General features: G+C 36.4%; 1 protein-coding gene across 1 annotated transcript; it reads left to right on the top strand.

Annotated features, from left to right (window-relative positions):
* The first annotated feature begins 1,130 nt into the window (after window positions 1-1,130).
* LOC141493780 (anionic trypsin-like) lies at window positions 1,131-4,265 on the top strand. The gene is made up of 3 exons (XM_074195113.1): window positions 1,131-1,333; window positions 3,100-3,236; window positions 4,052-4,265. The coding sequence occupies exons 1-3, from the start codon at window positions 1,189-1,191 to the stop codon at window positions 4,202-4,204; spliced, it is 435 nt and encodes a 144-aa protein (XP_074051214.1). The 5' UTR covers window positions 1,131-1,188; the 3' UTR covers window positions 4,205-4,265.
* Window positions 4,266-11,393: the final 7,128 nt, after the last annotated feature.

Below are 11,393 nucleotides of genomic sequence, written 5' to 3'. Positions count from 1 at the left end.
TCAGAACTAGAAGTAACCTGTGAATGATAAATCACTGAAATCATCACTAGTGATCAAGTCTTTTTTTTTAGGATTTTTTTTTGCAAGGCAGATGGGGTTAAGTGGCTTGCCCAAGGCCACACAGCTAGGTAATTATTAAGTGTCTGAGGTCAGATTTGAACCCAGGTACTCCTGACTCCAAGGCCAGTGCTCTATTCACTGTGCCACCTAGCCACCCCTTCACGTCTTTAACATTGTTGATTTGTTATTTGCTTTGTTCCATTTCTTTACAAGTTGCCTTCTCTTCTGAAGAAGATGACAAGATTGTTGGAGGATACAGCTGTGAGAACTCTCCTCCCTACCAGGTGTCCCTGAATACTGGATCCCATGTCTGTGGTGGCTCCCTCATCAATAAAGAATGGGTGGTGTCTGCGGCTCACTGCTACCACTAGTAAGTGACAGGATTTGATCAACCCTTAATCAATTTTCTGTCAAAGACTTTCAGTTTTTATGATGCTATTTAATATGGCCCATGTCTGGTACATGCAAATTATGTTCTAAAAGTAAATGTTTATGATGTATATGCTACCATGGACTGGATCAATAAGAGATGCTTTATTCTCATAACACATTTTCTTATTGGGGGTTGCTTGTTTAGATGTTAAAGGGCTTAGGGAGAAAATTGTGCAAATGGGAAAGAAATTCTGAGAACTTATCCTCTTTGTCTGCAGAGTCATCTATAATGAACAGTGGGAGGAAAGCTGATGAGGAAAGCTGACCAGGCCATAAAGTTAGCTTAATGGTATTTGGTCTCCTATAAGTTAGCAAACCTCATGCTCACTGGGTAAAAGACACATCTCTTAATGACTATCTTCTTTTCCTGCACCACTCTTCAACACTAAGACAGGGAAGCCACCATATCCCACAATTACTCATTCCCACCTTCCTCATAAATGCTTGACTTTCTATCTTGTAATGTTCTGTAATTGATTCACGATCAACTGAGTCCAAAACTCTAGATAAACTATATAACCAGGCCTGGAGAAATAATAATCCCTGAAGACACTTCTATTATTGATGAAGATTTTCCTTTTCAGCAAGCGCTTCCAAGTGAGATTAGGAGAGAACAACATCAGAATCAATGAAGGAAATGAACAGTTTATCCAGGCAGCAAAGATCATCTTGCATCCAGGCTTCAACAGGGAGACCATGGAGAATGACATCATGCTGATCAAGCTGAAAACCCCTGCTATTCTCAATGAAAACATTGCTCCCATCTCCTTGCCCCGTTCCTGTCCCTCCACAGGCACCAGGTGTCTCGTCTCTGGTTGGGGCAACACTATGAGCTATGGTGGTGAGTCACTATTTGAACTGGGTGCTGTCAAGTCAAGAATTCAAATGCTGCCTCAGATAGTTGTTAGTTACATGATCATGGGCAAGTCACCTTAACTTATTCAGTCTATCTTTTTCCCTATCTTTAAAATGGCACCTTCCTCCCAGGGTTACTATGAGGTAAACCTTAAAGTATTATATAGATGTTATCATTGTTATTATTATTTTTTTCCCATGTTTCTCCTCTTCTACTAACCCCTCAGGTCAGCTTCTTCTTTCTTATTTGCTATAGTGATATATTCCTTATCCCTCATTAAATCTCAGGATTGTCCAAAGGACAGTGGAAAGGATGTCTACCTTATAACCCCCAAAGCCTTTATTCAGGATAGTTTCTTCCTTTTCTTTCCCCAACTACCATCAACTTACTCAAACTTACCAAATGATATTGAATCAACTTCCTTTTTTCTAGATGGGTTTCAAGAAGATTTTGTTTCCTTTACTTCTACCAAAAACTAGTTGTTAGCTTATTAAATAAAAAGGATACAGCAAAACAAAGCAAAATAATGTACAGAACTGATAAATTACAAAAGGACAGAGACATTCTCTAATTTAACATTATTTCACCATGTCCCTGGAATCTTTTCTTACCTCTGACCTAACTCTATTCCCTAAGTGAAGGTAAAGATAAATCTCCCCTTAGATCAAGGATTCTTAAATTGGATTCCTTGAACTTTTTTCAGTATTTGAATACTATTTCAATATAATTAATTTCCTTTGTAATACTAAGAATTTAAAAAAAAAAACATTATTATGATAAAGAGTCCACCGACTTCACCAGACTGTCAGAGGGATCCAGTATACAGTAAAGGTTAAGAACCCCTGCTTTCTTTGAAGTTAAACTCCTTTACCTCTAACTAATGTCTTAGCCCAACCTAAGCCCTGTCCAGATAACTCTAAAAATTGGATCAATTTCAAAGACCAATGTGAAGTCTCATGGGCTTAAACCTAGGTTTGGTTCCCAATTCCTATACTTCTTAGCTTTGACTTTAGAAACCTTTTGGAACTCTCTGGGTCTTTGTTTCTTCATCTGTAAAATGAAAGAGTTTAAAAAATCTGATGTCCTTCCTTACTCTCAAAGTCTTTTGTTTAGATTCTTGTTGCTCCCTCCTGTACCTAGAAGTAACTGACTTCTTTTTACAGTTCTTACTTTGCTATATATCATTTTGCCTCTTACCCAAGTTCAATTAGCCCTCTACCTACCTATGATCTAAATACCAAAAATACCTTAAGTTCATAACCAGATGAATACCACCACCAAGTGGGTCTCTTTCTATAAGTCTATCTTAAATTTTTTACAAAACCATGAATACTTTAAAAACACTATTAGAATAACTTAGTGCTTCCTGTGAAGGTCTATCTCACTATAACCTTCAATTTTAGCTTCTTTTGGACAAACATTCTTTGAATATCTCCTTTGAGTAAGGTAGATGAAGAAAAAATACAATCAAATCCTTCCTTTAAGAAAAGAGAGAGTATAAGACAAGTAAAGAAGTGACTATAGTATAAGGACATTTCATATAAAAAAGTACAAGAGGAGAAATTTCAAAGAAAGAAACAAATTACTTAAGAGTTTGGTGAAGGAGAATATGCAAATTCTCTTCTTTTTCCTTGATTATGATTCTCAGTCTCTTCCTGTCTTCCTTGATCTCAGAATTTAGCGCTGTAGTCAATCTACCCATGCTGCTTCATTGACCATTCTTTCTCCACCCTCTCCCATTTTCTTCACAGTTGACTATCCCGATCTACTGCAGTGTTTAAGTGTTCCCATTCTGTCTGATAATGAATGCCAAGCTTCCTACCCTAGAGCTGTTACAGAAAACATGATCTGTGCTGGCTTCCTAAAAGGAGGCAAAGATTCCTGCCAGGTATAGCCCAGTTCTTCTACATATTGAGGTGACAAGTACCTGCAAAGAGTCTGTCTGTGAATGGGGGGAGAAGAAGTAATAGCCATCCAGTCCTCTGGGAGTAGAAAGATTAAGTAGTTTTCCCTGTATCTTTGCTCCTTGGAGTAATTTGGGTGAAAGAAGGCTAATACTCTCCCTTTCAGAAGATACCTCAAAGGCCATTTAGCTCAAAATATACTTTACCAATATCTCCTTCAGAAGATCTTCACCAAAAAGGGTCACTGAGGTTTTGTTTCATTCCTAAAGAGTTATCCTTTAGTGAAAGAAAGGTTCTTGTGCAGAGATATCCCAACACACTTTTGTTCTTTGGTCCAAGATCATTTATTCCTGTTTGTTGGAATAGAGTATAGAAGAAAAACAGAGTACAGTACAGAAATGGGGAGGGTGGGTGGGAATGGAGACAAGAAATTAGTTGTGACAATCTAAAGATGCATCAGATAGAGAATTAGGGGTTCTAAATGCAATGTCTGTGTACCTATATAGATATATGTATATGTAGATATGTATAGGTAGATGTTCCAATGTAATGATCATTTATAGTCCTGTGAATTTTATTTTATGCATTTAAAAAACATTATTCTAAGAAGAGGTTAATATGCTTTAGCAGATTGCCAAAGGTGTTCATAAAACCAAAAAAAAAATTCCTCAACTAGAAGATCTCAATCTTTTCCAACTCTAAAAGTCTATTATTTCAATCTTTAGACTAGATTGTAGAAGCTACAATACTGACTTTTCCTTTCTAATACTCCTTATTTATACATATTCTCTCTCTTCAGGGAGACTCAGGTGGCCCTTTGGTCTGTAGTGGAGAACTTCAGGGAATTGTCTCCTGGGGCCTTGGCTGTGCTCTAAAGAACAAACCTGGTGTATATACCAAAGTCTGCAATTATGTCAACTGGATTGAGGGAATGATTGATGCCTACAGCTAAAGTCTCCAGAATCTTCATCCTTCTGCCTCCAACTGGGCTCTGACTTGAATTGTCAAGCCAATAAAATGATAACCCTTTTATCGCCTGTGTCTTTCTTTGATTTTTTCCTCTATACTCCATCTAAATAAAAATAGCTTCTTCAGGCCAGGTATTGGGAAAGACACGATTATCAGAGGGCAACAGTCCCCTTAGAGAGGCCATATCACCTATTACATTGCCTTCAAATCCAGAGCACAATGTAAAGGGGGTTTAGCAAATGACTAGATCACCTAATATGGAATCATCTGTGTAGAAGACATTTGGGGGACCTGCTTCTTGTCTCTCTTGGACTACCTTGTGATGTAAAGAAACTGTTTTCCATTAGTTATATAGCCAGAACTGTCTGATTCCTTAAAACTACATAAGAACTATCTTACTTTTTTTCCCTACACTTGAGTAGAAGGAAAATGACCTTTTGTGCTCCAAGAGAGTGACTTTATCTTAAGTGATCTGGTTATATGGAAATTCCCATTATAAATGAATTTCTAAAACTCAGAGAGATCTCCAAGGAGAGAAAGATTCTACTTCCTTAATAATCTTATTGATATTTCCTCCAGAGGAGAAAATGAGACTTAGCACAACACCCCTTTACTCAAATTCAATTCACATGCTTGACATGGCAATACTTCCCTGATGCTGTGGTCTTCTTTAAGAAAGAAAAACAAGAGGCAGCTAGGTGGTGCAGTGGATAGAGCATGGGCCCTGGAGTCAGGAGTACTTGAGTTCAAATCAGGCCTCACAGACTTAATGATGACTTAGCTGTGTGGCCTCGGATGAGCCACTTAACCCCATTTGCCTTGCAAAAACCTAAAAAAAAAAAAGTGAATGTAGTGTTCATTCAGATTCTGTAGGTGTTTTAGTTTGTTTTGTTTTTCTTCTTCTGGGTAGGGATAGCATTGTCCAAAGCCAGTCTCCTGAGGTAGTCCTAGATCTCTGAACACCGAGAGAAGCTGCATTCATCAAGGTTGATCAATTCACAATGTTGTTGTTAATGTTCCTTCAGCATCAGTTCCTGTAATCCAATCCATGCTTCTCTAGAGTCTGACCATACATGGTTTCTTTTAGAACAATAGTGCTCCACAACCGTCATATACCATAACTTGTTCAGCTTTTCCCCAATTGATGGACATTTCCTCAATTTTCAATTCTTTGCCACTACAAAAATAGCTGCTATAAATATTTTAGAGCATATGGGACTTTTCCCATTTTTTATGATTTCTTCTGAATATAGGTTGAGGATTGGAATTGCTGGGTCAAATGATATGATCATTTTTATTGCTCTTTGGGCATAGTTCCATATTGCTCTCCAGAATTGTTGGATCCATTCACAACTCCACCAACAATGAGGGACATTCATTTTTAAGAATCAAGAGGGCAAAAAGTTCAAAAGCTTTACGATGCTCTTAATCCTCCTCTTTGTTGCCTTCAAGCAACACCTTTCTAATACCTTCAAGGTGGCTACATTTTGATTTGATCCATGGGACTACTATATTTTAAAATAAGAATAAAAGTTAACATTTCCATCGTGCACACTTGTGGCAGTATTGTTTGCCTAGAACTTTGCTATTGTTATCTCATGTGAATACACATCACAACTACCCTGGAAGGTAGTTTCTTATGGACCTTATTTTACAGATGAAGAAATAGAGGCAATAGAGGTTAAGTGATTTTCTGTAGGAAGAAGTCCTAGAAAGTGCCTGAGGCAGGGTTTGGACTTTGGTCAATCCCACTTCAGGTCTGGTATTCTATCCAATTATCTAGGTACTTCAGAACCTGCTGGTGATTCAGGCTATGACTCTTTTATCTACTTTTGTTTGATTCCTTGCTATTTCAACCAAATTTCTCTTCAGAATTGGCTCTTTTGGATTATTACATATAGTAAAACCACCAATGGGCAGATCAACGTTCTGACTCATCTACTATTCCCCCTCCCCACTTAGTTAAAAAAGACCAAAAAGAAAAGATTTTAACAATAAGGTTATCTCCTAGCAGAACTTATTTAAATAAACAAAGGATTTTTAGATGATCTATGAGGGGGGAAAGCATAAAATAAAGATATTGATATGAATTATTACTATCTCTTTTAGATGATTAAGCAATATAATTCAGTCTTCAAAATGAAGAATCCAAAAGAGATCAGAAATTGTTTCAGCTAGCATTTAATATCTATGACTAGCTATGAGTCAGGGAAGCAAAGGGCAGCACTGTTTGAGAGAAATAAATTCCTTGTAAAACATGACATGACTTGAGGATGCTGATAGAAGATTGTTAGAAGTAACATCTTACAAAAAAAATGGTGGAGAAGAACATGAGTTTGCAGAAAATTTGGCATAAGATTCTACTAAGCCAGTTCCCTAAAGACATTAATTAATCAACATGGAAGAAGGACACCAAACAAGGACAAAATGGAATAGATTTTTGCAAATCTTCTAAAATGTTCTGGTCTCATAATCAGTGACACTAAAATCACCAGAGTCCTATTAATCAACAAGGCAGATGACTGAAAGGGATATACAATGTGGTTAAGAAGGCTGTAGCATATTGTCACTCATGACTCAGACTCATAAAATGTCACAAAGGAGATCATTCAGGAAATGTAAGAACAGAAATAGAGCTGGTCCAACCACATAATAAGACTCAGAAAAAGTGAATAGATGATCTGAACACTGCATTCATATCCACAAATTAAGAAACCAAAGGAAGATACCAGTGGAAGAGTCTTTGAGGAAGATTTATAGGGACAGTTCGCTAGGTTGTGCAGGGCATAGAGCACTGGCCCTTGAGTCAGAATGGACCTGAGTTCAAATTCAGCCTCAGATGCTTAAGAATTACCTAGTTATGTGACCTTGGATAAGTCCCTTAACTCCATTGCCTTAAATAAATAAAATTTTAAAAAAATTAAAAGAAGATTTATAGGAAAAAACATTGAAAAGGACAATGCAGAGCTGTGAATGGACTGCAACCTACAACAGTGAATGGAATATCCACATAGATACTATCACAAATCCATCAAAATATTGAATCTCCCCCTGGAATAATAAACATATTTTAAGATGTTTGAATCAGACTTCAATCTCTCCCCAATTTTTTTTGCAAACATTATTCATTCATTCATTCATTCAGCAAGGCAATCAGTATTAAATGAGCTGTCCAGGGTCACACAGCTAGTAAATGTCAAGTGACTGAGGCCAGATTTGAAATTAGGTCCTCTTGACTTCAGGGTTTATGCTCTATCGATTCCCTCCTTTTTTTTTAGGCTTTTGCAAGGCAAATGGGGTTAAGTGATTTGTCCAAGGCCGCACAGCTAGGTAATTATTAAGTGTCTGAGGCCAGATTTGAACTCAGGTACTCCTGACTCCAGGGCCGGTGCTCTATCCATTGCACCACCTAGCTGCCCCTCTTCTTTTTTGTTTTTAACAAAAAAAAATTCTTTATTATACATTGCAGAGTCTGAGTAGGACTTTTCACAAATAGATTGCTTTACAACTTAGGTACCCCCAATATAGATTGCTATCTAATCATATCCTCTTTTTTTTGCACCATTTTTCTTCCATAGTAAGCACTTAATAAAATGTTTTTTCATGAGTTCATTCCTTTTATCCCCTTTCCCCCTTTTCCTCTTTTTTCTCTTCTGAGGACTTAAAAGTCACTCTAGGGTGTAGCTACTTGGTGTATGGTGTACTCCCTACACCAATGAGTCAAATGGTTTTTTTCTTCCATCAAAAACATGGATTCACAAGTTGATCTAACAATTATGCCCTGAAGAACAGAGAATATTACTGACCTTTTGTAGATAATTTAGCCTTCCCTTTCAGTGATCTCATTTTCCTTCTAATTTTCCTTATTTAATTCTTTCCTTGCTGCCAACAAACATAAATTTGATCCTAAAAAAAAACCAAAAAAAAAAAGAACCCTAACTCAAAGACCATAAGCAGCCTAATTAGCTCTGAATCCAGTAACAGAAGCATTGGCTGTATCACAACCAGCATTTAAGTGTCACTCTTCTTTCCCATCTGGGGAAAAAAAATCACTAGTAAAGTATCATTCATTTACAATATTTTTATGGACTCATATTTCTGTTTCTCAAATGATGCTGAGGCTTCATGGCAGGGCATAGCATCAGTTGTGTATACAGTCTCAGAAATTAGCAACACAGTTTATCCTGGCTGTTCCTCCTTCTGGTACAGACTCTCCAAGTTCTCCCAGCTCAAGACTCAAGATGTCTATTCATTAAATACTTAAAACCTGGGTTGGGTCCATAGTGTTTAGCCAGATCAAACACCCATACCTCTAATTCAGCAGGCAAAACAAAACCCTGGATCTCTAGAGTCCAGTTTCTTTGTATTCCAGTTCAAACATAGTTATCATCCTAGATAACCAATGAGTAGGGTGCCTGCCTAGTCCTCAGGTCATCTATCATGTACTATTACCTTCTCCTTTCTCCGTGATGAAGAGGAATCCTTTTAGCAAGAATAGTCTAGCTATTTGTGCTCTTAATCTTATAACCCTCCAGCCTCCTCTGTGAAGTCTCCTTTCAGATCACATTTCTCATTCTCTCATCTTCATTTCTTCTTTACCAACTCCTTGATGCCAACAAATGTATCTAGTTCTTTTCTATCCTAAAAAACAAACAAAACAAACAAACAAACAAAAAAGAACTCTTCTGTAACTTGGAAGTCACAGGTCACTATGACATTTATTAATGATAATAAGTTCATAGTGACATAGAGCTGAAAAGAGATTTACATATACACACATGAAGAATTAACTCCTAGAGAAGTGAAATGATTCACCTAAAATTACAAACAGAATATGACTATAGATCCATTGCTTTCACAATTAACATTTTTCCCACTGTCTGCTTATATAGTTCTTATTTTATGAATCAAAAATTAGAACACAAAAGGTACTCTTTTTTAACAGGGTCTTGTTATAAATTTGTCTTGCTATCAGGTTTCCTGAGAAAATCTAGGAAATATGGATAGTATAATTAGGGCTCAAACTCTCCAATCCCAGGCAATAAAAGTGATTAGCAAAGGAAGCAATTCAGAAGCTGCTTCTGCCCCCTTGTGGAGATGGAAGGCAACGAAGAACAGAAATTCATCTTTTTTTCATACTTCTACAAAATGCCCTCTATAACATCACCAATAAGACAGCAACAATAATTATCATCATCATCATCATCATCATCATCATCATCATCATCAATATGGCATTTTAACAGCCTCTCTAGACTGTAGGGGAGAACATAGAAGGAATATATCAAGATGAGCCTGAATGGTCAAAATGCCTGAGGATAAGAGTAAGCTCCAAATATTTCCCAATTGACATATTCATCCATTTCAAATATACTTTCAGAATACATAGAAGCACCCATATAAGGAAATATTTGTATAATATCCATCATGCTACACTCACACCTGAAAACCTAACTTGAATCCATTTTATCTCTTTAAAAATAAGCCAGTTCTGCCCCCACCCACCAAAAAAAAAATGGAGGATAGGGTAAGACTTACCCTTTATATTACACCATGAAACAAAAATGGCCCTTTCATGGTCCAATCTCTTTAAGCATCATGCTAGAATTCAGTTCAATTGATCTGGATGCAACCTGTCAGCTTCCCTTTGCTTCCCCAGGGTTCCAGTATTGTAATTCTGCTAATATCCTTCCTTTTAAGATTCCTGCTCATCTCCTCCATGAGAATGGGGTGTAGTCTGACTTCCCTCCATGAGAATGGGGTGTAGTCTGACTTCCCAACATATATAATCATTCCCACAATCCATTAATATGTATCCTGGTTGCTAAATTATTTACAACTGTCTCTAGAAAAACTTCATGGTGCAATATAAAAGAACATTGCACTTTAAGTCATTTGTCTAGTTTTAGATGTTATCTCCACTGCGTGACTACGAGTTGGGTACCTAGCTGGGAACTTAGTTTCCTTATTTCTTAAATAAGAGGATTCAGATTTCATCTAAATCAGATGATCTCTGAAGTCCATTCCAGTATGAAACTGCTGACCTTAGTTGGCTGCAATACTACTAAGGTAGATATTCTATAGAACTAAAGGATTAAGTTGCTCACCTCCAATCACCTACATCCATAGCTCATATTACAGAACTTTTCCCTTGTCCTTTCTTTGAAGGTCTAAACAGTACTAATAGACATACAAGACATCTACTCCGATGCCTTTGTACTTTCAGGATATGGCTAGGAAGAGAATAAATTGTAGGTCCTTGGTATTTTATTATTGCTGATCATTATAATTTCTCTACCAGTACAGAGATTTAAATTTAAATAGTTTTCTTTCTAGGGGCTTTTTCTCATTCTTATGGTACACTATTACCTCCAAGGCCAAAGACAAAATTGTCTTAATGACTTTTTAAATCCCTTCATAATCTGGCCTCTTCGTACCTTTTCAATTTCCTTATACTTTACCCCATTCCATATAGTCTATAATCCAATAACATTGTCTTCTTTGCTTTCTCCCTCAAGACATTCTTTTTTTAAAATATTATTTCATTTTTCCCAATTACATGAAAAGAATATTTTTAGCAAACTTTTTTAAATTCTAAGTTCCCAATTTTTCTCCCTTCTTCCCTTCCCCCCTCTCTATAGCAGTAAGCAAAGTGACATAGGTTTTGCATATATATGTATATATATAATCCATATATATGCAATCATATAAAACATATTTCCAAATTAGTCATGATGTTCCATATAGTCTATAATCCAATAACATTGTCTTCTTTGCTTTCTCCCTCAAGACATTCTTTTTTAAAATATTATTTCATTTTTCCCAATTACATGAAAAGAATATTTTTAGCAAACTTTTTTAAATTCTAAGTTCCCAATTTTTCTCCCTTCTTCCCTTCCCCCCTCTCTATAGCAGTAAGCAAAGTGACATAGGTTTTGCATATATATGTATATATATAATCCATATATATGCAATCATATAAAACATATTTCCAAATTAGTCATGATGTGAAATAAGAAATGGACCAAAAGGAAAAAAATGAAAAGCAATAAACTGAAAGCAACATGCTTTTGATTTACATTCAGATTCCATTGGTTCTTTCTCTGGATATGGTTAAAATTTTCCATCATAAGTCCTTTGGAAATAAGAAAGTTTCTTGACTTAACATTTTC

The sequence above is a fragment of the Macrotis lagotis genome, chromosome 7, assembly GCF_037893015.1.
Source record: "Macrotis lagotis isolate mMagLag1 chromosome 7, bilby.v1.9.chrom.fasta, whole genome shotgun sequence".
Taxonomy (NCBI): domain Eukaryota; kingdom Metazoa; phylum Chordata; class Mammalia; order Peramelemorphia; family Peramelidae; genus Macrotis; species Macrotis lagotis.
Note: the sequence above shows the minus strand (reverse complement) of the source record. Positions and strands in the feature narration are given on the sequence as shown.

Bases quoted from the DNA above. Each gene is read 5' to 3' on its own strand.
- LOC141493780 (XM_074195113.1), top strand. From the start codon at position 1,189: ATGGAGAATGACATCATGCTGATCAAGCTGAAAACCCCTGCTATTCTC. The intron at 1,334-3,099 runs GTGAGTCACTAT...TTTTCTTCACAG, and splicing joins CAACACTATGAGCTATGGTG to TTGACTATCCCGATCTACTG. The intron at 3,237-4,051 runs GTATAGCCCAGT...CTCTCTCTTCAG, and splicing joins GAGGCAAAGATTCCTGCCAG to GGAGACTCAGGTGGCCCTTT.